The sequence below is a fragment of the Beta vulgaris genome, chromosome 7, assembly GCF_026745355.1.
Source record: "Beta vulgaris subsp. vulgaris cultivar EL10 chromosome 7, EL10.2, whole genome shotgun sequence".
Classification (NCBI taxonomy): Eukaryota; Viridiplantae; Streptophyta; class Magnoliopsida; order Caryophyllales; family Amaranthaceae; genus Beta; species Beta vulgaris.
This window is the reverse complement of record NC_079208.1, coordinates 77965-105459: the sequence shown is the minus strand read 5'-3', so window position 1 is coordinate 105459 and position 27495 is coordinate 77965. Positions and strand designations below refer to the sequence as shown.

Here is a 27495-nt window from a genome sequence, read left to right as displayed (position 1 = left end):
TTAGTCCTTGTTGTTGGGTAACACACTTCAACTGGTAAGACAACTTCACAACCATACACCATACACCATATATAGAGCGAAATCCTGGTACTAGTCACTAAGTAATGTCATAGGAGCAAGCTTAAGTTCCGTTTTTACCTAAAAATAAAGAGTAGGTAGAGGAAGCTTTTTGCTGGCTCAACCAACCCTTGAACTTGTTTTCTTTGCGATCTTTCTAGTAGTGCAGGGAAGATACTGAGCTACACTAGCTCAGCAAGGTTCAATGGTAACAAACACAACATTTCAAAGCATAAGACGCAGGTTCATTAAACCAAAAACGCACGAAATGAACATTTGTTGATCTGCAATGAACATTGAAAAACATAAAACCTATTCTTTGAATTCATTACTTTCATTTTTCCACACAAATTTTCAGAGACTTCTCTCTAACCTTTCTCATCAAACTTTTCAAAAATTTCATTTTTTACAATTTTCGTACATGAAGACAGAACAAGTTACAAAGCGAAATCGACAATATAAAATATTAGATCTATGCATTTGATAAAAAAAACATTTTATTGTATTTTGCATTTTAATTTCTTATTCTTTTTCCTTTTTTTCTAGTAAAAATCTTAATAGTGATTTATAGAAATATGAAAATAACATCGCAATTGATATCTAAATGAACAAAGGAGAGACTCCAACTAACGAACAAAGGAGATGAACAGTTCAGCATCTAGAAAATTCATTATACTGTAAATACACCCGTGCGCACCATCTTCAAACTGCCCTTTCTCCCACAAGAACGTCAGAAGCTCGCCGGAGAAGACCCGATAATCGTGATTCGTGACCATCTAGATTAGGCATTCTATCTAATAGACTGTTGGTTTTGGGGTGCTGACCCCAAAGGCCTCTTCTTTTTCTTAATCTTAATCTTGGCGGTGTTTTCAGTTGGTCAGTGTTTTATTTTTATTTTTATGGCATTACAATTATGATTTGCAGCATTAGTATATGTTGATTGAATTGCTTGTTTTTGTTTTTGTTTGTGATTGTGATTGAATTGCAGTGTGAAAGAAATAATGGGATTGAAGGAGATATACAAAGTTGTAAAATTGATGTGCTGCATTGAGCTATGGAGAATGGGTGTGCTGTGGACACTATCTCTTCTAATCTCTTACATGCGCCTCTTTCTCTTTCTCTTTCTATGGCGTCACAAGTCCACTAATCCTATACCTCGGCAAACTGCTATTGCCAACACACCACTCTGCGTTATCACTGGTGTAACCTTTCTTCTTGTTTTTGTATATTCCATATATATATACTATGCCTGCTTTTCTGCCTGTCTCATATCCCTAAAGAACTATTCTCTGATTGCAGCCAACATCAGGCCTTGGAGCTGCAGCTGCAGAAGCTCTCTCTAAACTCGGCTTCTTTGTCATCCTTGGTATTCTCCCTCTCTTCTTCCTATTCGTCTTTTTACGCGTCTATGCTTGATTGACGCCTCATTTGCTACATCATTGCAGTTGGAAGGTCAGGTCATCTTCTCTCACAGGTTAGCTTATTGGAAATGTAGCTTCATTCTCACTTTTCCACCAACTTTTGCTTAACCTTCTTCCCTCCTTTAACTAATACTAATATATCTGTCTCACAGACTATTGCAGATATCCGCAAACGAAATGAAAATGCTCAGCTTCAAGCATTTGAAGTCGACTTGTCATCCTTCTCATCCATTATCAAGTTCAGAAACTCCTTCATGCACTGGCTTTTGCATATGAATATGCATCCTTCAATCCAACTCTTGATCAACAATGCAGGAATACTCGCAACATCATACAGAGCCACTGATGATGGTTTTGATGAGTAAGCATGTCTTTTCTTTACCTCCTTTTTGTTATCCTAACTCTGATATAATGGATTCATACTAAGGAAAGAATGCAAGTTTACTTAATGTTACTTCCTTGTGCTAAAGCTGAAGCTAGATCTCCAAAAACTAAAATAGTTGTTCCAAGCACCCTGCTGTTTATTTGCCATCATAACTTAAAGCAAAGAGAACAGATATTCATAGAGAATGAGTTACTGCTATTTTCTCATTAATTCCAAGTATCAAATAGGACCAATTTGTAGGCATACGGAGCTCCCCAAATCATCAACTTAAGGAAACAACTCATGATCTTTGATTTGATGAAAATAACTTACAAAAAAGGCCCTAAACGTAAGGAAGTAAATTAACCATCACTAGCCACAACTTAGAAGCACTAACAGAAGTTCATACTTCATGCGTATGTCCTTTCAACTATGTCATCTTTCACTTCTTGGTAGGCTCTACCTAGTGAGAGAACAACTTGTATCTTAAATTAATAATTACTATCGAGGAACTGGAAATGCTCCATGACTACTGATTGCCTGGTAGGTAGCCAACTGAGATCGCATTATGAGCTAATGAGATCCAACACACTCTTTGTTTGAGAGAGACAATTCGAATGTTGCATGCCATGCATTTAAACTGTTTCATCTAATATAGGTTCAACGATATTTATATAGAGACTTACCCTTATGCTTGTAGTGCTTGAGAGGTAAAAGCAACGATCTTCTGAGAATTTTGCAAAGAAAAAGAGGAGAGAGTGAGGATCTTCTGTGAGAAGTGATGAACATTGTTGTTTTTCACTTTCTCTTTCTCTTTCTCCTATGATGTGATAGCACTGCCTTTCATGTGCTCATAGCTCTCATTTCATGCTGTAAAAAGTAATTATTAGGTTCTGCCCCCATTTTTGTGGTGCGTAGAAGGGGGAAAACCCTAACAAAATGGAAAACAATTATATGAACTAAATGTGGCTGAGCGATGTCAAAACTATCTTCATAAATGAGCTTCTTGAGTTATGGATGTGGGTATAGTATATTCATAGTTTTGTTGTCGAGCATACTTTGTTTTGCTAGCTAGTCTGCTGGCTTGTTGGCTTCCTTGTAACTATGTTTATTAACAATGTTCCACTCATAAGTCTTTATCTTTTCTTGGCAATATTTTAGCAAATTGATCCAAACACTGTTGTTATGTTCATCTTCCTTGAGACATTTGACCCAAGTAGCATTTTGTCCATTCTGACAATAGTTATTCTGCTCCTGTCTCCCATGCTAAATCAGGCCACAATTCAGTCTTGAATGGAGAAGAAAATCCATGTTGAGCAGATAAACCAGCTCATAAAATACCTCTATAATAATGGACCAAACTACCACTACCAGCGAAACCTGAGAACCCGTTGCTGAGCGTCGGTGATGAGTATTACTCGATTTGTGGGTGCAGGAAGCCAACGGATGGAACCTTAGCTTTTGTAGGAAGGACATTACAAGCAACTAAGTCTTTTCTAGCTGTCTAGTACGCAGGTATATCCCTTTCTCTCCCCAAAAACAGGTAATTAAACCAATTTCAAGTCCATAATGATGTGATTGTTAAATAAATAGGCCACTCATCACAGAGTCTTTCCTTTCTAAAACCCTTGAACAGATCCGGTCAATAAATGTGAGTGCGTGCAACTCCTCCCGGCTTGAGCCTTCAATCATTTACACTGAGGCAGTCTCAGATTATATGTAGTGTTGTTTCTTCTTCATTATCACAGATGGGGACATTGCAGAATAATCAGTGAGCCCTCTTTTAACTCTATTAGTATTGATAACACTATACTCTTGGAGCCATAACAACATTTTTGTATCTGGTGCTGAACTGGTGCACTCCAAACCGATTTCATAACGTATCTGTTTCCTGATCTTGGTCTTTACAATTAAGCTTCGTGGCAAATTTGATGGATAATTTTCCATTAAGAGAGCATCCCAGAAGAGCATCTCTATTGCTGTTATTGATAGCAAGATCATAGGTTTGCAGAAATACCCATTACCATCCTGAAGGTACCTCCCACATTTCACTAACTATGGCTCCTTGAATTTCTTGAGGAATCTCTCCTGTATGGCTGTGACTGAATGTGACCATGTTAGAAAGTGGCTTTTTCAGAGCCCAATTGTGATCCCAAAATAAGGCGCTGCAGCTGTTTCGAACTGCCATCATGCCATAATGAATTTAGTGCTCTCGGTAATGTCTCACCAAACATTGGACATTGATGATTCTATTGGACATTGAAATTTTTTCCTGTGATGAATCTAAAAGAGGTGGAGGTGGAACATGAACTACGTCAACTTCAATTTTTAGGTGAACCTGGATGTGAAACGCAATTTCAGTTGGAATGTTCAGTTCTCAAATTATCAATGCTGATCCTAAACTGCATGATGATGAATATAGAGTAGAAAATTTCGTTACATTGCTTTTTCAAAGTGATTAGCATAAAATTCACTGAGAGTTGAAGATTTACCCTTTCCTACTTGAAAACAATATGTTAACCTGCTTGTTTTCTGTTCAATTTCCTCAAAGCCTTGTAGAAATATTTGTAATCAGTTGGACAATGTTTTATATTTATGAGCTTTTTTTGTAACCACTCCTAGGATGATGATGACAAATTACATGGGGGCTTTTTGTCTCACGAAGGTTTTACTACCATTACTCGAGGACAGTCCTGTTCCATCACGTATAGTCAGTGTCTCATCTTTTACACATCGAAGTGGTAAGCATATTACTCGGAGTGTGTTCTGCCCTTCCTCATATCGTAATGCATGGGGCTCATCTACATCTTTGTTTATGTCAGATATGTCAATGGTGCTGATAAAATGCATTGAAATGAGCACAACCATTATTAGCTACTTCCTTAAAGTTTCTCTTTTTCTTATTGCCTTTCTGGCCAAATAAATTTGAAATTATTAGCCAATTTGCATGCACCTGGTTCCATGATATAATTGATATGTGTAGTGCTGTCAGGATATTTAGAGTAAAACCATAACAAATAACAATAACTTCTACTATGAATTTAAGGCTTGAATTGTTAACTAATGACCTCATAAAATGTACTGTAACTTAATCTGTTCTCACATAAAGTACTCTTAATCCGTTTGATATATCCTCCCTAAGGGAGTTTAGCAGGCCTCACAGATAATCTAGGCCTACTTGATTTCCTAAGTCCTAACGTAATTGGGATTCGACAATACAATCTTCCATATGTTCATATCTAACAAGAATACAATACAAGAAAATACTAGAATCCCAAGTCTTGTAATCAATGCCACAAACCAACTTAGTTGCATGACTGCAAAATACCTAGTTCCCCCCAGATGTGGTTCTTAATGTTAATTTTATGGCCTTCATCAATTGTTGGTTCAGTAAATGATGTGCAGGTAAATAAGGAGTTTGTTTTTGGAAAATCCTTCCCAGATTTCAAGCAATATCCATTTGCCCATTTATATGAACGCTCCAAATGTAAGCCATCTTTTGCTAGACATCATTTGGTGGGTAAACATTATCTGGCCAGTATTAAATTCAACTCATCTGTATCTATTGGCAGTGTGCATATTGCTTTTTTCATATGAGCTTCATCGACGAATCTGCAAAGATAAAGTGTCTCAACTGTCTGTCAAGTAAGATTTCTGTATCTAATAGAAATAGCATATAGAATTTTGTGTTTGGTTCATTAATTTGTACTTGATTGCTTATCTTTGACAATGTAGTATGGTTCCTATGCTCTCATAGAACTTAGTTTTAGAGCTTGATTGAGTTATGTCATAGAACTTAGGAGGACAGTTACACATTGGTTTTCCTTAATTATATGTTGCAGCCAAACAGGAAGAATTGAATGCATAGATTAATGGCAATTAGGAAGACTACTTTGTAAATGCATCTTAGCTGTCTATAATCTATATACAGGAATTAGACTTGGTCTCTGTTCTGCTTTTAGTTATATTTTGTTCTTCTTGGATGAGTTAAACACAATGCTGTTGCTGCCTTTTTCTTTAAATATATACAGAGTATTAGTTTTATTTACTTGTTTTTTGGTATTAGTTCTCTGCTTGTCACTTAGTTTTTGCCTCTAGCCGTTGTCTTATCTCTTGAATCCCAATTTTTGTTCCACTTTTGTTTCATATGTACATGGGTTTTATGGGTAATAAAATTTATGATGGATAAGTCTCTCATCTTAGTTTCTTTTTTTTTTCTTTTCATTTAGCTGTTGAAGTTTACAAATTTACATGGTCGAAAAATTAAAGTTAATCTTAAATGCAACTTCAGAGTTGCTGCTTACTAGTCAATATTGCTTCACCAGCTTGTAAGATGAGTGACAAATGCGTGGTTATCCATAATGCTAATCACCACTTGTTGTCTTGTTTCTTTCTTCTCTTCCTTTTGTAGTGTTGCAGATCCTGGAGCAGTAAAAACCAACATTATGAGGGATTTACCACAATGTCTTTCCCAACTAGCATTTGCGGTTTTGAAACTTCTGGGAATCTTGCAATCTCCTGAGAAAGGGGTCAGCTCAATACTGGATGCAGCCCTTGCTCCACCTGTAAGTTTGTTGTACTTTGCTACCACATCCTTCTGGAACTTGGTCTCTCTATTGTAAGAGGAGTAATTTTAGTTAACAAAGACAGACACAGACATCTTTTTCGAATCCAGTATTATGTAAAGAAGTGGTTGGCACAATCAACCAGGTACTATCACCTGCAGAGTGTACCAATCACGCCTTAGACTGTTGCTTAAAAGGAATCACTTGGTGAATCCCCTGATATATTTGGAGGAACGTCAAGGCTTTGTTTTCTTCACCTTAAAAAAACTTACTTCAGATGTGTTTTAATAAGCTCAAATAAGTTCCAATAAGAGCTAGTCAAGTTAATTCACAACAACAATAAGTTCGGACGAGTTATGTAAGTGATAAGCCAAATGCAGATGAAAAAACACACCCTAACGAACCTGATATCACAGAAAAAATAGAGAAACCCCCCCCCCCCCTTTTTCATGAATTGTTCTGCTGATTGAACCACAGAATTGCCAAAACGCACATTTGAAGAACCTTAGCCTTCTTTGTAAGATGTGTGATATGATACTATTGGATGTTGGGTCTTTCCAGATTTTTTGCTGGTAGAATTACACAGAAGTAACATATCCAAATTGTCAGATTCCCTGTGGATCTAAATATTTATTTTGAGGCATATAAGGCCGTTTCCATGACTTTTGGTTGTGAGGACTAGGTACCATCTATTTTGGCAGCTTGACTAGGCACATAATTATGGCACAAAACATTCTGGGGTTGCGGGGATGTAATGATCACATTTTATGTTGGTACTCATAAGAGGGGAATCCTTTGGTGTTTTTCTTGTATGACTATTTTCCAGAAATGAGATTTCTCAGTAAGTCATGTGGTAAGAATTGTATACCTGGTCTTTGCTTTGGTCTTATGCCTTGGGATTTTATAGATGGGATTAAATTATCAGTAGAATGATTGGCGCATTCCTTTTTCTTTAAATACTTGGATGGATGACTAGTTGTCCTCGTTGCTTCATATAGTGATTTTCCTCCTTGGGGGAAGATAAGAATAAATATAAAGGACGCTACCTATTGGTTTTCTCATAGTGGGTGATGCAAATGCTGTTGTGTTTACTGAATGAGGTAACCAGTTTTTTCTTGTGCATTGGTTTTCTGGTCCAGGCAAACATAGAGGCTAAATCCCAAACAAGGAGTTGTTTACATGAGACATCATCTCGTAGGGTCTCCGTGTGAATTTTCTCTCCATTCCTTTCTCTATTAAGCACTATCATCTCTTGAACCCTCAATTCTTCCTCGACGTCCCTTGAGTTCTTTTTTAGGTGATGCATTGAACTCTCCACTCTCTTTTACCATAGCATTTACCTCTCAACAATGAACTTTAACCAATGTAGACATTTCTTCCTTATCTTATTTTCAATCTCTGCATTTCAACTTTCATGCGAATCTTGTCAATGCGAAATCTATCTTTTCCTTGTGTAACAACACATCCACGTTAGCTTACGCATCTCTAGTACACTCACCTTCTTAATTTGATCTTTCTTAAACAGCAAGTGAACGTTTTAATTTCTATGAGCTGCCCTACCTATACCGACGCGGCACCCAAAAAGCCAGCTATGTTAGGGTTGGTTTACTTGATTTATTTGAATAGGAAAGATAGTCGAATCCAGCACTTGGATTCTTGAGAATCTCTTTATCAGGTCATCATTCCCTTGTAAGGATGACAGAGATAGAAACTAGGTTTCTGAAGAAAAGAAGGGAGGGCCTTCATTACATGAGTTTCGAAGCTTACATTTACAGCAAAGTCATGATGGTTATCTAAACATCCCCTACCTTTGTCCCTGAATTTCTATGTCTTTTCTTTTTAGTTTGATTTAAGGATAAAGAAAGATAAAGCTGATATTGACTTACGAGGTTGATTCTACCCACTATCTACTTTATCATATCATTCTTCCTGATCCATGGATGGTAGATTGGGCTGATAGCAACCCTATCAAAATCTTCCCATCACTTTTAGAGGACATTACTTTCGGTGTTTCTTATAATAATCTCCTTTTTTCCTGACCGACGTGAATCCTTGAGTTATATCTCCGATTATAGATCTCAGATAGTGAAGCTTTCCTGATATAGCTAACTTCGACCCATTCAATCTCAGCACACTTCAATCCCCATCTTTGTTGGCACTAGATTTACTCTTTAAATTCTCGATTTAACTTGTCCATAACTAAAGCCTCAACATTATGGCTCTGACCTCTATAGTTCCGACTATAAATTGATCCTACTTCAGTCTCATTCAATCATCTGCCAATAACATACACCATAATCTGATGCTCTGGACAAAATTCTATAGTCGTATGTATGCAACTTATATTGATACTCAAAGATGTGTTCATGTTAATCTGATTGTGTGGTAATGTTCGTTAGGAAACTTCCGGAATGTATTTCTTTGGTGGCGAAGGTAGGACGCTCGAGTCTTCCCCCTTGTCCCACGACACTGTGCTTGCAGAGAGATTATGGGAAACGTCTTCTGATATATTTCTGGATTTGAAGCATTCTTATGATAAAACTACCACGTTAGTATCTACTTGTGGGTAAGCAAAAATAAATACAATAATTTGTTGATATGAAAATTTTCAGTATAAATTGAGTGATTTGGCATGTATATTTCCATAAATTGTTTCCTTTGGAATCCGTCCATCGGTCCATGTCTTTTTGTTGAAGAATGATTAGGAATGCACTTAAGCACTCATAACAGCAGTAGATGTGTCAAGATATTGTGTCAAATTTGTTATTACAGGGATCTCTAGTCAGCAGATTGTTTCTCCTTCTTTTCCTCTCTGTGTAGAGATGGCTTCTAGCTTACTTTGAATTGGATGACATGGCATTGTGAGTTTGTGGCGCAATTTGTGTGGTCATCAAGTGCAATGTAAAATACATATATACTTCCATTTTTCTTCGTTGTTCCGCATATAAATATAAATCTTAATATTTTTATTGGTAGAAGGTTTCAAACTCCTTTAATGAGAATGAAACGAGTGCATAATTGATAAATTCTTTATCTTTTAATGGAGGCTTAACTTGCCATAGAGATAAAATGCCACTACTTTATGGTGTGGCTTTTCCAAATTAATTGCTCCATCTTTTTTGGTAATACTTCCCGTTCTATCTTTTCCCTTAAGCAATCATTTTGAGTCTTAGTGAGTATTGAACATACTCTTTCTTGGGGGGCTTGGTAAGGAAGAAATGGTCTGCCAAATAGAAAACTCGAGAGAAACTTTTGATTTCAAAGTTTGTCAAGTAAGATTTGATTCCATGACCTTAAATTTCAACTTGAGATTGCAATATCTTTCAATTATAACTTGGTGAGCAATGATGAATGTACCACTTTTGTGTCTAAGGAGACCAAATTATTTTGTATCTTAGTACATGTTATGTTTACCCAACCCCTCTTTCTTGAAACTTAAATAAAGAAAAAAAACATCATATCAACTCATGACGACCAAGCAAAGCATATCTGAAATGGAGTAGATTAATACTTATGTTTTAAGTTTTGGCATTGTCATTTGTCCAACTCCACATGCATGATGCATTTCCAATCCAATACATCATACTTAACACTGATGCGGTGATTATAAAATCGATTACTATAATTTTGTTTCCCAAGCCAAGTCAAAATCATGCTGCTCACTAATATAAGCTTTCGCTTATTCTTTTCAACACTGTCATTCGTTTTACTAGATACCATTAAAAGCTATTAGATTCTAAATATATTCTTTTCTTTTTCTTTGACATCAAAATCCAACATGTTAAAACTTTTCTTTTCACATTCATATATCTATGTATCTCACATATTTGGACCATAAACCTAATATAGAATCACTTTTTGGTCCAGAAAATCGTGACTAATATATTATACACATTTAAAATGCCTAAAGATACAATATCAACGTCAATGTCATGTACAAAATGAAGAAAAACAATAATTCAAAGAAAGTGTATAGAGCAATTCTTTGTTAGATGGCAACCCAAATCAAAAAACGCAGTTTAGAATATAATCCCTTCATTTTGAAAAATTCATCATGTCACTAAATAATAAAAGACAAAAAGTTGACAAGTATCTAATAACCCCTTACACAACTAGAGCATCTCCAAATCCCTTTATTTTTCTCTAAATAAGGACATTTTATCATTTATTGGTGGTTTTTGTTATTGGGACATTTGAGCAAAACAATACTTTATTAAGTTGAAATCGAAGGTCTATGTCCAAGACTAGAAGCAACAGAGTAGAGTGGACATACAAAATTGAGATGAAATAGTTAATAGTTTCGAATCATCTAAAATATGTGATCTTAAAACACAAAGTAGTTTCTATTAAAAGAAAAGAAAGGAAAAAGGAGGTAGGTGAGGTTGAACGGCTTTGACTGTGCTATAAATATAATTGCTGTTAAACAAAATGATTGAAATTGGACAGCAAGCAAAGCAATGAAGGATAATACAGTTGCAACGTCCAACACTAAAATCAGAAAAAGAATTAGTGTATCTGTGCGTCCTGGGACTAGGAGGCTGCATAAAAATAAGAGGTCAGGGAATTGGCAACAAAAACCAAATAATGTGCGCTGTTTAATTTCAACTTAACAAGCAGACAGAGGAGATCCAGCTATTCCAGCTCAGCTAAGCTTAAGCAGCCACCCCACCTTTTTCTTTTCTTATGACAATAAACTTGGAATCCAATGGCCAAATATATACACATTGTATCTGTACCCTACCCCTTGCATTTTCATTCCAAATATTTGAGGCATCTATTTAACCAATATTAATGCCAACTCACTAGCTTCCAGCCTCCGCCATGAAATCTGAATCAAACTACACAACTATTACTCATATTCACTGTCGACTCAACTCACGACTCACGACTCACGACTCACGACTACCTATAGCTTATACTATGGCTAACCGACCCAATGCCAGATCCAGTGCCGCATCCCCTATCATAACTTCTTAACTATAATAATACCACACAATCCCCCACCGGCCACCCTCTTTACCAGAATGAGAACGGTAGTCGTCAAGTTAATGTTAAATCATATTTACTCAGTAGTCAGCTCACTCATCCTGTAATACCAAAACACATACATGGCTGCCGAAATACCAAAACTAATGCGCAATACTTATATTTATATACCCACACTGTTCACGTTTGCTAACACATGAATAAATCCAATGAATATAATAGCTTACAACTTACAACGAACCTGACATAGTGCCCAAAAATAAAAGAAACTTGACCCAAAAACCACTATAATCACCTTTCCCTTTTTTTTTTCTTTTGGAAATAGTTTCTTTGTTCTTCCTTTTTACCCTTTCCAGACTGTTTCTCCAAATAAAATTGATTAGAAAAAAAAAGGAAAATAAAAACCGAGAGAAGGCAAATAGAGGAGTAAGGGAGGAAAAACCGACGGGAAATGACCCATCAAATTAGCTCACCACCACCAACTTTTGCCCTATATGCAGCTGTTGTGCTCAATCAACAATCGAACACTTTGGGAGGTGAGCCCTTTGACGTTACATGACGCATATCATTGCAGCTCCATGACTCATAAATACAAGTATAATTCTTCAACGTCCTGTTTTTGCTCGCTTCATCCCACTAGTATTGAAAGGAGATACACTTCCACTTGGACCAGGACTATCTTCTCTAAAATTTGAGTTCAGCAGGGCCAGCTCTCTAAGCTGCTGCCTTTTGTAGAAGTCTTGCGATTCATCCTGCAAATTATCATGCGGTCAACAACGTATAAGCAACAAGCTCTTAATGAGTTCGTATAATTCCAAGATATGAAAATTAAGAATCGAGTCTTAAAGGTATTGGAGCTAGATACCACAGGCTTTAGCAATTCTTCTAAAATTTCTTTAGCCTGGTGCAGCTTTATGTCAACCATATTGGGAGCCATATCAGCCTCAATCAAAATGTGTAGCGGCTCATTCAGGTGTTCATAACCAGGTCTTCCTCGAAGCTTCTCTTCCTGGAACCCAACAAATAAAACAAGCATATAGCACATGAGCTACAAGAAATCATTATGATAATACTTAACTTACAAGAAACAAGCAATCAATTACTTCTGATAGATACATCAGATTTTACCTTGTCTGGATCTTTAATTGATCCCTTCCCTCTAATGTACACACGGCAGCCAGTCGATGCTTCAACACGTTTCAGAGAATTTCCTCTGGGTCCCAGAAGTCGACCGACAAAATTAAACTGAACACACATAAACTCGGTCACTAATTCCGCACTACTCAATTTGTGTAGAGTTTGAACTCATGCAAAAGAAAATGTACAAGTAGAATAGTGAGCTTACATTAGGATATGAATCTACTGGTATTTCCAGCCGCAATATTTTTTTCACGGTATACGAGCTAGGGCTCGCCGGTGCCCCTTGCCAGTCCATTGACATTCCAGGTGGACCACTCAGTCTCTGTAAATATCAAAATTTATTACGGCAGCCAAATTAGGTTGGTAAACAAGACGGTAAAGAGCTTGTGCATCTGACAACAATAACATTACCCCTATGCCCTCTAAAGAGGCCCCCATATATGGGGGGGGGGGGGGGTAGGGGGCACATTTACATTACTCCTGCCGTAATAGAGGCTATCTCCAATTGACCTAAATTTAAATGCCATAACCATATGCTTCCTCCGTTTTCTAAAAATTGCAACAATTTGACTTTTAAACTATTCACTGCGCTACTTTGACCATATTTTTTAACCGACATATATAAACCAATGTTATTCTAAATTATACGAAATGATACTGAATTTGTCTCAATGCAAAATTTCAAAATAAGGGATTTGTCAACATGAATATTTTCAGACTACAAACATTTTAAAAAAATAAATGGTCAAAGTTGCGTGTTAGCAAGCTTGAAAGTCATAATGTTGGAATTTTAAATAACATAGGAAATATTGGACAAATGTATTTATACATGAAGCAACAGAAAGCTATTGGGCAATTTTCAAGCACATTGTAATCCAAAGCCAAATAACGGTCTAGGAGCATTCCTTAACCAGCAAAAAATCAGAAATTAAGAGCCGAAAACATGAACATGGAATCCTCAAATCCAGCTCAATTAACAACAGCTGCACATGGGGCTCACATTAACTCAAACAGCAAAGAAAATTAATTTGGGCTTATTTGAACCCACAGATTTGAAACTGTCAAATTCAGTTCACCAAAGGTGAAACAGGTTCCAATACAGGCAAATCGAATTGATCCGGCCATATTTTCAAACCATGCAGCTATGTTTCACTCGCTAACCTCCTTCACAATCTTACTGAGAGATTCCATCAACTGTATCTCTCTCTGCTTCCATCTAGTCATATAGTAATTGGTATACATTCTGCTTCTCCATACTCTACTTATTGGTGCTACAGCGGTCCTTGTTCTCGGCACCTACTCAATTAGCATGTGCCATTTTAGCTATAAATATTGACTAAATCCAACCCCACCCCCTACCCCCAACCCCCGACACACACACCTAATCCTTCACCTCCACCCAGATCACTCTTTATGCATACATAATTGAAGGGCGTGATACAGCATAGGTTTACAAGATAGGTGACACTAGATTTCTGCCACGAGATCTAACAAACAAGTTTGTTCCCCAGGAAAACAGTTAGTCCATTCTCCATAAAAAGAGTCTAATAGCAAAAATCACAGTACCATGAACTCTTGGCAACATGCACTGGATTTTGATCACAAAAAGGTACTAATGCAATAGACCTTCCAACTTCGTAAGAAGTTCAATTTGATCATTCTGTTTGACCAAGTGACAATGCTTATAAGCACATTTTGTTTATAAACATTTGCTAAGATGCGCCAGGTGTTTGACATAAGGCCTTCAAACTTAAAAGCTTAGACATAATTATAAGGCATCCATCCAGCCATCACATAACCAGGTCCAACTCTGCCCCAATTGAAAGGTCTCAAATGCTCCCTCTTTTTATGCCAAAAGAATTGAAACTCAAAATTGCCACGTCTCAATTTGCCTACTGGAAATTACTGTTCCCTCAAACCCATGAACACAACTCATGTGTACTACTGTGGCACTATAATTTCTTTGCCTCAGCTAACCATGTTAAGAACATGAGCTCAAAGCCTTAAATGAACTGCCTCTCCATATGGTTCATAAAAATCTATATAGAATATATTAAATTCACAATTATACACTTAAATACTATTAGAGGTTGCAGTATAGATGGCTTAAAGACATTGAACTAGTATAATGCACCATTCATTGAGTCAACTTCCTATTTAATGCTATTTTAGTTCTAGATGAAAAATATGTCCTATAGAAAAGTTCAGAGGCAAAGATGATATTTTTTTTGAAAGAGTTCAGAACTAGGGTGATGATCATATTTACTGGGCACATACGTAAGATGAGAGAGGAACCCTACTAGCTAATATTTTTCCCAGTGTAACATAATGCGCTATATGATTTGCTTTTTCAGTTTGCGATTCACACAAAATAAGCCAAAAACGACCATTATTCGCTTTTTTTCGGATTGCAATTAACAGGGAGATTAGGGAATTATGTTACAGTGATCTTTCCACTCAAACATATAAATTCTTCTATACATGAAACTGCTTCTCGTGGCAAGTAAAAAGCACAAAAGCAGATACTAAGAATTTGGTTTAATAGAAAAGTCGCATCTGAAAAATCCAATGTATGAACAGGATTCAATTGAACAAAATACCTCCTGATGGAGGCCGTTCCATCCACCATATCCACCACCATGAATATTAGAAACTATATTTGTAGATGCCATAGGACTCGGGCTCCTATGTTGTCGTCTGTCAAAGTCACCAAACCCTTGGCTAGGCAACATACCAGAAACCCTCAATATTTCTGCAGCAATAAGAAATTATGTTACAAAGGTGAAAGCATTCCACAAGTACATAATGACAACAGTAAGGTCCAAAATGTTGCTAGAGTGGTTCGAAGAAGGTACACAAGATGATATAAATTTACATTGACGGATTACCCTGCTGTAAAAGAAACACAGCTTCTCCTAGCTTATGGGAACAAACACAGCCAAAAGTTGAAAACATGAAAAAAAAAAAAAAAAATCCCTCTAAATGCAGCATTTCAGATTCACGACATACGACATTGCATTCTCATAGGCAAACTCCTTGGTAGCAAAATCAGTATACACAGCCACCTTGATTTTAACAATTATTACAACATACAATCAAAATAATAAAGAGATTAGTTTAGCCAATACAAGAGTCCGGAAACGCTTTGAGACAGGATGAAATGTAAAAGGAGATCTTATTGATGATATGAGACAAGTCAGGGGCAAATTGTGGACATCTTTTTCTATATAAAAAAAAAGGTATTGCTGGCAATTAGCATGAGTGATTGAACACTCACAGGTGACAACAGCAAAGCAAGGTTTGGCAAAAAAAAAAAAAAAAAAAAAAAGTATCTTTTGACATGTGGTGTTGACACATGAGATAGTTGTGAGTGGAATAATTAGAGAAAGAGAATCCAGATGAATCAGATTGATGCAAGCAGAAGCAGAAGCAGAAGCAGGCATGAAAAATAATAATAATACACCTGGACAAACATAAAACATTGTACTACAAGTTTCTCAGCAAAATCAATCAATCCATCCGAATTGGCAGTAAAGTGTTAAACAAAGAAGTTAAGTTAAGCAGCAAAAAAGAGATTGAAGAATGAAAAATCAGATCCAAAAAAAAAAAAAAAAAACCTTGATTTAAGAGGCGGCTGCATATAGGGAGGACTTGCATGAAAGGACCCAATTTCTGGTGCTCATTCAACAACTCCGTCAGGTACTGACTGAACCCAAAACACTAGACCAAGTCAATTTTATCACAAACAAACATAAATAAAAGAAAAAGAAAAGAAATCAAAAAAGGGAGAGTGAATAAAGGGACCTGTCATCAGGGGCAGCGGCGGCACTTCTAATCTGAGGAGATACAGCTCTTGCCGGTGAAAAGTTCGGATTATACAAACCTGACATGATTTCTTTTTTATTTATTTATTTATTTGATAGTAGTAGCACCTCAAGAGTCAAGAGTTAGGATAGATAGATGGAGTTTGACGGTGGTGATGGAAATAAGAGAGAAAGTGGATGAGAGAGAGAGAGAGGAGAAGGGGGCGGAGAGAGAAGGGAAGAGAGAGAAAGGTGTAGTGGAGGCTTTTTTTTTTATGTTGCAGAAGAAAAGGAGGAGACACAAAAGGGAAAAAAGGGTTTTTGTAAGAAAAAGGAAACACTCAACTCAACTCTCTCTACTCACTCTAAAGTCTAAACACACTTTTTCCGGTTTTTTTTTTTTTTTTACTTCTACTGGAGACTGTAGGAAGAAGTAAAAAAGAAATGAAGTGAAAGTATTACTGGAGAAATATACTCCGCAATTAGCAGCAGACTGAGGCAACTAAACAGTAAACAGTAAACAGTAAACAGTAAACAGTAAACAGTAAACAGTAAACCCTCCCGATGCGCTTTGATTAGGTTTTTGCCGTTTTTCCCCTTGATTTTTGGAGTTTTCTCTATTAATTATTAGATTGACAGTCGCGGAGGGTCTTTACCCGTGATTATATTATACACACCGGTCGTAACTCGTACAGTTGCGTTGAACCTAGCTCTGCCTCTTAAGTCTTACCTCTAATCCTCTACCACAACTCACAACTACTATATTTAAATACCAAGTCCTCACTCATAACAACATATTTAAATAACAACGCCTCATTAGCTTTTCTTAGCTCTCCTCCCTTCAAAGTTCAACCACCACCGTTTCTTTCTTACTGCAATCACTATCACTATATTTACCTTCATGCCCAATTGCCCACTAATCTTCATTTCTATTTCGTATTTCATTTAACAATTTAGGTCAATGCACTTATTTATGGTATTGTACAATTTCACCTCATAACCTTAAGATTACATGCTTAACTTTTATCAATAAACATAAATGATATGGAAATTCCTGGCCTTCTGACCTTTAATATTACTTTCAAGTGTCTAGTACGTAAACATTTTCTTGCCAGTTTCAACTTTTTTAGAGACTTCATTTTCGACATAGGATATATCTCAAGTCTTATAATATCTTATAATATTTTAAATGCCTAACAGACCTTCTGACCTTTTATATTGCCTTCAAGTATCTAGTACGTAAACATTTTCTCAAGTTTTTCAACTTTTTTAAAAACTTGATTTTCGACATAGGTTATATCTCAAGTCTTATAATATCTTATAATATTTTAACATATTGTTGGAATGAGGATTCGAACCCTAGGTCGGGGTGGTATTCCAGTGAGCTACCACGTCTCTTTCGCAACAACAGTTGACAATAAAAGCATACTTCCTGCTTGTTCGCATCAATAATGCAGCCAACTAAAATCATCTATCATAGTGACGTAATTTTAAGAAGAACCCTCTTTAATAGACCATGTAAATAGCATATGAGAATCCAATAATTGGAAAATTGAATAGCAAATCATCAATGCATTTGAAGTAACCATAAACTCCAAACTCAAAACTCAAGCAAAGGAATACTAACAAACTCAAACTTCAAACTTTCACTCAAGGAACACAAAGAAATCATAACTTGGGAAAAAGAATTATCTCAAAAAGAGAGATAAAAGAGGATTATTATGAACTAATACTAAGAAAATAAAAACTAGAAATCGCGGCTTATCGCTATTGAAAAAGGATGGCAGAAGCTTCAAATTGGCTTATAAACAACTAAAGGGGTAAACCTTGTGTGATTATTTATCGTAAAACACAAAATTTATGACAAATCGTCATATATATATGTTTACTTTGTACCTTTATGTAGTATTGTGAGGGTGGAAGTGATGAAAGAGTCTAGATGTTTTTTGGGACGACTTAGTACGAAGTAAGGGGAAAAGAAGAACCACACAGATAACATAAACGGGATTAGAAATAAAAAGGTGTTCATCTACTTTCTCCTTCTTAAATACTTTAAACTAAACACTTCCAAATAATTTGCACGATTCATATGTCACAAAGTTGCAGGGGAGCTAATTGGTTCGTCTATAACCTTAGAGATAAACAAAATTGTGTGATTGGGGGTGGTTGACGGTTGTGAGTATTATTTTATTGTAGCTTCATTATTTTTAATAAAGACATGCGATATAGTTGTAAAGTGAGAAATAATAGAAAAGAATAACGGATTGATGACTAAAATTAAAATATTACAGTTAGGGTGCGTTCTGTTCAACTTAAAAAATTAAGTTTCAGGTCCAATAAGTTCAGATAAGTTCAGATAAGTTGCAATAAGGTCTAATAAGTGCAATAAGTTCCAATAAGGTCTAATAAGGTCCAATAAGTTCCAATCAGGTGCAATAAGTTCCAAGTAGGTGCAATAAGTTCCAATCAGGTCTAATAAGGTCCAATAAGGTCCAAATAGTCAATGTTTAATAAACATTTGTATTATTGTCCATTATTTTGTTATCATAATTTCATATCACTATTAGCGGATTATGTTATTATTAGAATTTTAATTAAAGTACCACAATGACTATATAGTATTATACTTGTATTAGTGTCTATTATTTTATTATTTATTTGTATTATGTCTATTATTTTATTATTCATATTACTATTAGCTGATTATGTTATTATTAGAATTTTTTATTAAGTACCGCAATGTATAGTATTATACTTGTATTATTGTCTATTATTTGATTATTCATATTGCTATTAAATAATATTATAATCGTGGTCAAATAATTAATGTTAACAATAATAATAATAATAATTAGGAAAAATTGTTTTAAATAAGTCAACCTTTGCGTGGTATTCCAATTTCAAGTCTAACTTTTGATTATTCTAGTCAAGTTAGGCTTGTAGGCTATTTTCTTCTATTGAGTTTTAACCTGTTTGTGACCTATTTAACAGGTTACATGTGCCACGTGTTGCCAAATGACTGGTTTGCAATTTTTTTTTATTTTCTCACTAATCCCCTCCTCCTGCCATCTTTCTTTCCCTCTTCCTTAGACCACCCCCACCCCCCCCAACCCTCCCCCCCCTCCCCTCCCCTCCCCTCCCCTGCACCCCCATCAACAACGTCCCCCACCCCCACTCTTCCCCTCCCCTGCCCCTGTTTCCTTTCCATCAGCAGCACCCCAACCCCCACCCTTCGCCTCCCCCCACCACGCACCTCCGCCCCCACCCTTCCTCCTCCCCACGCACCTCCGCCCCTCCCCCCCATCACTCTCGCCGGCGCACTCGTCTCTGTCTCCTCCCTCACTTTCGCCGGAAGTCCGCAGCCGCGTAGTCCTTCAGATCAGCCGCATCGGTTTCTTTCTGGGCAGAAACGAAGGTGGGGAGACGCGAGATTCAATTCGAAGGGCTGGGGTAAGATGGTGGATGCGCAGTCGGAGGGGTGATGGAGGGAAGCGATTTTCCGGCGAGGGAGGGGCGCGAGATTCGAAGGGGAAGGGAAGGAGAGACATTTTCCGGCAAGGGATGGGAGTGTGGGATTCGAAGGAGGATGGGGAGGGGGAGAGATTTTCCGGCAGGGGAGGGGGAGGAGGAGCCGCGGGATTCGAAGGGGGGCGGGAGGGGAACCATTTTCCGGTAGGAGACGGGGTGGCGCAGGATTCGAAGGGGAAAGGAGGGGTGGGTGGGTTTTCAGTTTGGTGGGTTAATGGGTGGGTTTTTAGTTTTGGTGGTTAATGGGTGGGTTAATTGGTAAATTTTTTATTTACCAATTTATCAGGTTACCGGTCATTTAACCTAATTAAAGTTAATGGTGCTACAAAGTTGACTTGACTAGGAATAATCAAAAGTTAGACTTGAAATTGGAAGACCACGCAAAGGTTGACTTAATTAAAACAATTTTTCCTAATAATTATAATTACAATATTTTGCAATTCGTCTTTAAATAGTTAGAGATAACATGTTTTCTTCTAGTACATTCACATAAATGAAAGGAGAAGAAAGGAGAAGAAATGAAGGAAGGAGTTGTTAGCAATAAATGTTAATGCTATCTACTTATCTTCAAATTAATGAAAGTGAAGTGAGAATTTTTTATATGTGCCAATTTTAACTGTTAGCAATAAATGTTAAATCAATTTTTGATTTTCTACTAGTTTTTATAAAATTAAAACAAGACTATTAGATATATTAGTGATGAAAGTTATGTATAGGCAAACATATAAATAGTAAATCTTTTTGTTAAATTAATTATCATAAGAGATAATTAATAATCATTATTTGAGGGGTAGTATATACGTTAGTGGTAATATTTATGTTATTCATGGTCAATGTTTTTGTCTAATAAGGTCAAATAAGTTTCAATCAGGTCCAATAAGGTCTAATAAGTTTCAATCAAGTCCAATAAGGTCTAATAAGTTTCAATCAGGGCCAATAAGGTCTAATAAGTTTCAATAAGGTCAATAAGTTCCAATAAGGTCCAATAAGTTCCAATCAGGTTCAATCAGGTCCAATAAGTTGAATCAGGTCCAATCAGGTTTAATAAGTTCCAATAAGTTCAGTTCAGGTTCAATAAGTTCAGTTCAGATAAGGTCCAATAAGTTCAGGGCCAATAAGTTGAATAGAACGCACCCTTAGGGCCTGTTCTCTTCGGCATAAAACAGCTGAACTGAACTGAACTGAATTGAATTGAACTGAACTGAACTGAATTGAACTGAACTGATCTGATCTGAACTGATCTGATCTGAACTGAACTGAACTGAATTGAACTGAACTGAAATGAATAGTGATATGTGAGAGTAAAAGTATTGTCAAGAGCTGAACTGATCTGAACTGAACTGAACTGGTCTGAACTGAACTGAACTGATCTGAACTGAATTGAACTGAGCTGAACTGAATTGAACTGAGCTGAACTGAATTGAACTGAACTGAACTGAAAATAAGCTGGGGAGAACAGGCCCTTAGTATGAGATAATTAGAAGGGATTGGGGAGGGAGTAATTAATTGAAATCGGAAATGAGACAACATATGAGATTGGAGATGGATGTTATGTGAATATGGAAAACCCAAAAGGTAAAGAAATCGTGAAAAAACTAGACTAGTATAGTATATGGTATTGGTACCTAAATAAATGGGCCTCCACGCAAACAAGAAAAAAAAAGAAAAAATGAAATGGGCCGGTAGCAGGGAGTTGATATGAAAATTGAAAGTAAAGCCTAAAGGGTGAGATTTCGATAGTTGAGTCGCCTGTGTGTCTGAGAAGAGAAAAGGGTTGTATAGATTGAATTCTGGTGGTTTAATAGAAAAAAGGAAAAGAGGAAAAGAGGAAAAGAGGAAAAGAAGAGGAAAAGAGGAGAGAGAGAGAGAGAGAGAGTGAGAGAAGATCAATCGGAATTAGAAGATGGGAATGGTATGGCTTGAAGCAGCTCTTCCACTGGGTATTATCGCCGGTATGATGTGTATTATGGGCAACGCTCAGTACTACATCCACAAAGCTTATCACGGCAGGGTATAACTCTATCTCTCTCTTTGTTTTCTTCTTCTAGATCTACAAATACAATACCCTTTTTATTTATTATTGATTATTGATTATTGATTATTGATTATTGATTCACTGCAGCCCAAGCACATCGGAAACGACTTATGGGATGTGGCCATGGAGAGAAGGGACAAGAAGATCGTCGAGATTTGCTCTGCTCTCCCTAACAAATAGATACACTCTTTTCTGGTATTTCTTTTTCTTTCCTTTATCGATTTTATTCTTCTCTATTGCATCCACTACTACCCATACTAATTTTGCCTGCCTGCCTGCCTGCCTGCAATCTAACTGGACCAATTCCTTGAGTGGTTGTGGTTGTGGTTGTGGTTGTGGTTGTGGTTGTGGTTGTGGAACTTGTGGTTGTATAATAAAAATACACCACAATTGACAATTGACAATTGACAATTGTCCCTTGGATCATGTCACTCGGCTACTTGGGTAGATACATACAGACTACTCAACATCATTTCATTTGCGCCTTCTGCACATTCTAATCCTCCCACCTAACTTCTCTTCCTTCACCAACAGCCAACAGAGATTGCTTTCCACTACATAATTACTAAACTTCTTCAATCATACTAGCCTCTTCATCACTTTTCAATGACTAGTGTATATTACCAACACTACCCCTTCCCTCCTAGGCTACTCTATTAAATACCGCCTCTCCAAACTTCCTCCTCAAGGTCACAATAGAAAACCACAATCCACTTATCGTCACTTTGGAAAATAAGATGCTTCATCAGCTTTCTATGTAGCTTCTTATCACCAAGGTTTTCAATTGACTAGGACAAAAGAAGCTTTTGATTTCTTCAATAGGGTTTGGGTGGAATATTGATGTAGAATCTCGTAAAGGGAGGTTGACGAGTGGTAAAATCTAAAACTGAATTTGCTTTTGGAGGCTGGTATGTGAGTAATGGGTTATTCGAGTGTGATGGGTCTATGAGTTAAACGATTGAAAAATGGGATTTAAAAGATTGGGTAGAGAAATTGGGTATCGGAATAGAATAGTCAATTTTGGGCTCACACTTGTTTCTTTGATTTGATTTTTCATTTTTGGGAAATAAGAAAGGATAAATTTCAAAAGCGGGGGAAAGAGTTGGGCTTAGAAAAATGGATTATGGAAGTGGGTCTGTTGTCATGGACCCCAAAATACACGTCTGACTGACCTATTCGGAATATAAGAAACGGACTCATTATGGTATAGGAAGTGTAGTTTGAAAAAATTTTATGCCTTCATTTTGTGTCACGACATGTGTTCTGTCATCCATTTGGCTAATGACAACTTTTAGTATATATAGATTTTCGTCCAAGAACATGAAGGAACTAGGGAAGCATCTCCAATACGCTTGAACCCTTTGCTTAACAACCCTAGAAAGACTATTTATTGAATCGTTGTGCTTAATTTACAAAATTTATTACATTTAGAATTTAGTAAGAAACGTTAGATCTGCAAATTGGAGCACATATACTAATAACAAGCATATAAGCAAAGCAATTATGACTTGTGTGCTTCATTTTCTCTATGTTTGAGTGATGTAGTATGTTTGGATGATTTACACATGTGATGTCTTTGGACTTAAAGAGTTTAGATAGAGTGGTGATTAATGTTGGAAGTAAGGTATTTGTCTTTGAGAAAATGTTGGTTTATGGGAAAGGAAATATATGTAACCTCCTTTTTGCACATGCCAAACAGACATTGAGATGATCACATGTACATAAGGAATCAAAAGGAAAGGAAATCTTCATAATGATATGTTTGTTGGCTTGTTGTGGTGTGTGCGCTATTGCGAGGTGTGGTATTTGTAATAGGGAGAAAGTTAGTTACTACGAGCAAGGGTTGGATCATCATGTTAGTGAGTTTTTCCACCTTAACCACAAGTATCGATTTCGAGCTTTGGTTATGCATAAGAGCTTTCTCCCCATCTAGAGTCTGAGTTGTCTCGAATTCGATAATCTAGTTGATCTCAGATTACCTGGTGTTTTTCACCACTATAGGTAAAGAAAAAGAGAAAGACACAATTTTCGAAGGAGTCAAGGAATGCTTGTTTTTTTTAACATGAGGATGGTACTATAAACGTTGTATGAAGAGTCTAACATATGGTTGAATACTCCCTCCATCCGCCAAAGGGCTTCCTATATATTTTGGGCATATTGTTTTAGGAGAATGGTTTTGTTGGGTCTTAGTTCAGAGTAGTTGTTTATTCTATGAATTGTGTACCGACGAGAGAGGTGGTGTGAAAGAGAGAATATAATGTTATGATAAAAGATGGAAGGGAATTATTTATTTAATGACTGAACCCAGTGGCGGATGCAGCTGTTTTCCTAGTTGGTCACGTGAGTAACCAATATTTAAGAAAAACAAAAATCTCACCTTTTGCCTGCACACTCTGCTTCCATTTCTGCAAAGTTCCTCAAAGTAACCCCATTTAACTTTCTTTCTCTTCAAGTCTTCCTCAGTTCTTCTCTCTCCCTCATCGACAGACAACTTGCTAGACCCAGAAGTGAGATGGTGGCCCAGACCACCCACCAACAGATGCACCCGCCACCATGCCTCGATTCAACGCGAATAGCAACAACCCACCAACCCAAAACAATAAATTGTTAAAAAATCCCAATTCTTCTTACCTTGTTTAATTAAATAGTCAAATTTTCGCTAATCGCATGTTGTTGAGTACTTGATTGTGTGGTTTAATTGGGTGTGAATGTTACTTGCCGAAATAGTGAAATCACCTCCCTCCTCTCTTCTCCTTAATTACCTCATAATCACCATCTTTTTCATGTTTGGTCTTGAATGATTTATCAAGCCTCAATTTGCCATTCTCCACCTTCTTTCTCGAGATTTCAGCGTGCCTAATACACCTTCTTCAACCTCTTCTTTCTTAGTTATAGTTCTCTTGATAGATTTTGTCTCCGATTTTCAATTGCTATAGCTACTATCCACCCCCCCCCCCCCCCCCCCCAATGTCTCAGAACATGGAAACTTCTCCATGATTGGCTGCAAAAGCATGCATGTCATACCTCTATCACCCAAGGAACTGCAGAGCTTTACACTTATGTGTTCTCGAGCCCTAATTCCAAAAATTCTCCCTAAAATCCATCCAACATCTTCTGTGTTCAATTGAATTTCTTGATAGTGACTTTCCCACTTTTGCTATTTTAATTATTTATTTTCCACAAATCTTTCTCTTGATTTTTCAGTTGAATTCATTTCATTTGCAATTGAATTCACTAACAAAAAAAAAACAGAAAACCATTTGCATCATCAATCTAAATTGCATCCAGTAACTTGGAAAATGCATGTAAAACATACAGAATTCCATCAAAAAATCAGCTGAATGAAACAAACCAAAAAAGAAAGAATAAAAAAAGAGGAGAGAGAAAGTACCAAGAGATTCATATAGTGGTTAGGATCAAACGAAGGTGAATTAATGGTATCGAGTGTAGCATACTTTGGAGAAACATTTGAATTAGTTACTGAAGATTGATCTGATGAATAAAAGCTAGATACCAAATCTTGCATTCTCTTCGCTTTATCATCCAATGGTGCATCATCCTTCGCCATTTTTTCGTACATATAATTTGAGTAGTTTGAATTTCCCGGAGATCGAATTTTGAGAATTTAACTTGAGGTTGTGATTGAAAGAGAGTATAAGCATGGGAATGAGTATTCGATGTGCTAGTCATGTGAACTGCACGTGATCTAATTTACATGTAAACCTGCAAGTATCACTTTGATGAAAATGACATAATGTTGGGACTGCTGTGGAGTATTCGAAAATTGGGACATTTTACGGTAGGGGGGCCGTAGTTGGGACTGCCCTTATCGAATTTTCCTTTGTGATTTACATTAACTTACAAACAAGTTTGTATGTTTGGTACCCTCCTAGGTAGGGCTTTTAAAAGGGACTATGTTAGGATGACTAGAGTAGCATAGAAGCGTACTTCGAGATGGATGTGTGAGAATACGCAAAGGGATTGAAGTCACAATGAACCTACATGCTAAGATGTTGGAGTTATGGTTATTAAGAACAAGATAAGAGAGAATAAGTCGAGTTGGTTTGTGCTTGTGAGTTTTTCACTTGATGATGCACCGGTCCCGTAGATTGAATTAAAATCATACTGATTTTAGAAGAGGTAAAGGAAGGCTAAATAGTTTGGATGAATAATTTGGAGGAGCATTTAACATTTGATAAGAATGGAAACAGATGAACAATGTGGACACCATTGGAAACAAAAACTTGGTTCATGGAGTTAACCCTACTTTTGGGATCCAATCTTTGACATTGTTGTTAAATGAAACTTTAAGCTTTCTTCTCCGACCACGTGTTATCATGTTTATTGGTTTAATTGAGGACACATTAAGCTCTGCTCACTTAGCTCAATCAACTTCTTTTAGCTAACATTTAGGAGTCTTTTAATGGAGAGCAAGTGAGTGGCGCAAGCAATGCCTTGAGTTGTGCTCTACATTTGGTGAGTGTGATAAGTTTTTATGCAGTGTCGATTTAGGGTGGAAATATGTTCGTAAAAGAAATGGAATATGCCATTTAATCTTATGATGCATTATGTTGTAAAATCATTGTAACTGAACATGTGATTTCCATTGCACCCAAAAAAGCACGTGATTTCCACGAGTTCTAATGATGTTGTCGTTAATTTTGAGAAGTCATAAGATTGTAGTGGATATGGTTTTTTTATATCATGCTTGAGCTTGTGGTTTGAGGTGTTAAATTAACAATTGTGGGCAACCTTTTCCATTGTATGGGGTTGTCGTGGCGGATGTACTCGATCGTTGACACATTTTAAGAACAATAGTGGATTTACTAATGTATTTATTGATGTTAAAATTGTGCAGGATGCATTAGTTGGGCATTTGAAGAAATAAAGTGAGCAATCAAGTTTTTGAAAAGCCAACCATGAGTTTCAAGTGGATCACCAACTTGTGTTCTTTATTCTATTGTTTTCTTGTTGATGTATCTATGCATGCGTCGAATTGGCAAATCTGGTGGAGGAAACCAATTTAACTTGTGATTGTGTAATCATTTTACGGGATCTGGAGCTTGTGAGCTTTGATCATTTTATGCGCTTTTTATTTGTAGCTAAATCTGAGGCTTTCTTGGGTTTGTTGAATAATTGACAGATTGGACAGGCAGTGTTTGGTGATAAAATTGATAAAAAGGTTTCTCATTTGAGAATTATTATAGCATGAAAGTTGATACTGGTATATCTTCTATCTTTAGAGAATTTAGTAATTTACCTGTTCTTCCTGGGAGAAGCAACTCACAAATAACAATATAGTAGGTTGAACGCAGAAACTATTATTTTGTTGAGCAGGGAAGATGTAAAACGATGAATTGCTCCTTAGGCTTCGAAGCTTCTGGGAGTTAAGTCATGCAATATGATGAGCTTCTCGATTCACATGTTGATAGCAGAGTATGGGAGCGAAGTTGCATAATGTGTTATTGTGTTCGAGCATAATACGTTTTCTAAGGCCTTGTTTGGTTGACAAAATAAATCATGAGAAGTGCAAATTCCTAGGAAGTAGAATTATGTGAAGTTGTTTGGTTGGCAAAACCATGGGAATTTGCACTTC

General features: G+C 36.7%; 3 protein-coding genes across 3 annotated transcripts; 2 read left to right on the top strand and 1 right to left on the bottom strand.

Moving 5' to 3' along the window:
* The first annotated feature begins 660 nt into the window (after positions 1-660).
* LOC104898116 (short-chain dehydrogenase TIC 32, chloroplastic) lies at positions 661-9378 on the top strand. The gene is made up of 10 exons (XM_010685132.4): positions 661-933; positions 1046-1259; positions 1357-1423; positions 1503-1531; positions 1631-1839; positions 4465-4583; positions 5234-5329; positions 5415-5487; positions 6254-6407; positions 8807-9378. The coding sequence occupies exons 2-10, from the start codon at positions 1059-1061 to the stop codon at positions 8975-8977; spliced, it is 1119 nt and encodes a 372-aa protein (XP_010683434.1). The 5' UTR covers positions 661-933; positions 1046-1058; the 3' UTR covers positions 8978-9378.
* LOC104898114 (NADH dehydrogenase [ubiquinone] 1 alpha subcomplex subunit 1) lies at positions 2583-27105 on the top strand. The gene is made up of 4 exons (XM_010685130.4): positions 2583-2600; positions 21720-21875; positions 21987-22094; positions 26758-27105. The coding sequence occupies exons 2-3, from the start codon at positions 21768-21770 to the stop codon at positions 22077-22079; spliced, it is 201 nt and encodes a 66-aa protein (XP_010683432.1). The 5' UTR covers positions 2583-2600; positions 21720-21767; the 3' UTR covers positions 22080-22094; positions 26758-27105.
* LOC104898115 (KH domain-containing protein At3g08620) lies at positions 11529-16682 on the bottom strand. The gene is made up of 7 exons (XM_010685131.3): positions 16338-16682; positions 16151-16239; positions 15134-15285; positions 12739-12855; positions 12522-12638; positions 12259-12402; positions 11529-12145 (listed from the first exon to the last, which is right to left on the bottom strand). Exons 1-7 carry the CDS (start codon positions 16421-16423, stop codon positions 11999-12001), a joined length of 852 nt encoding a protein of 283 aa, XP_010683433.1. The 5' UTR covers positions 16424-16682; the 3' UTR covers positions 11529-11998.
* Positions 27106-27495: the final 390 nt, after the last annotated feature.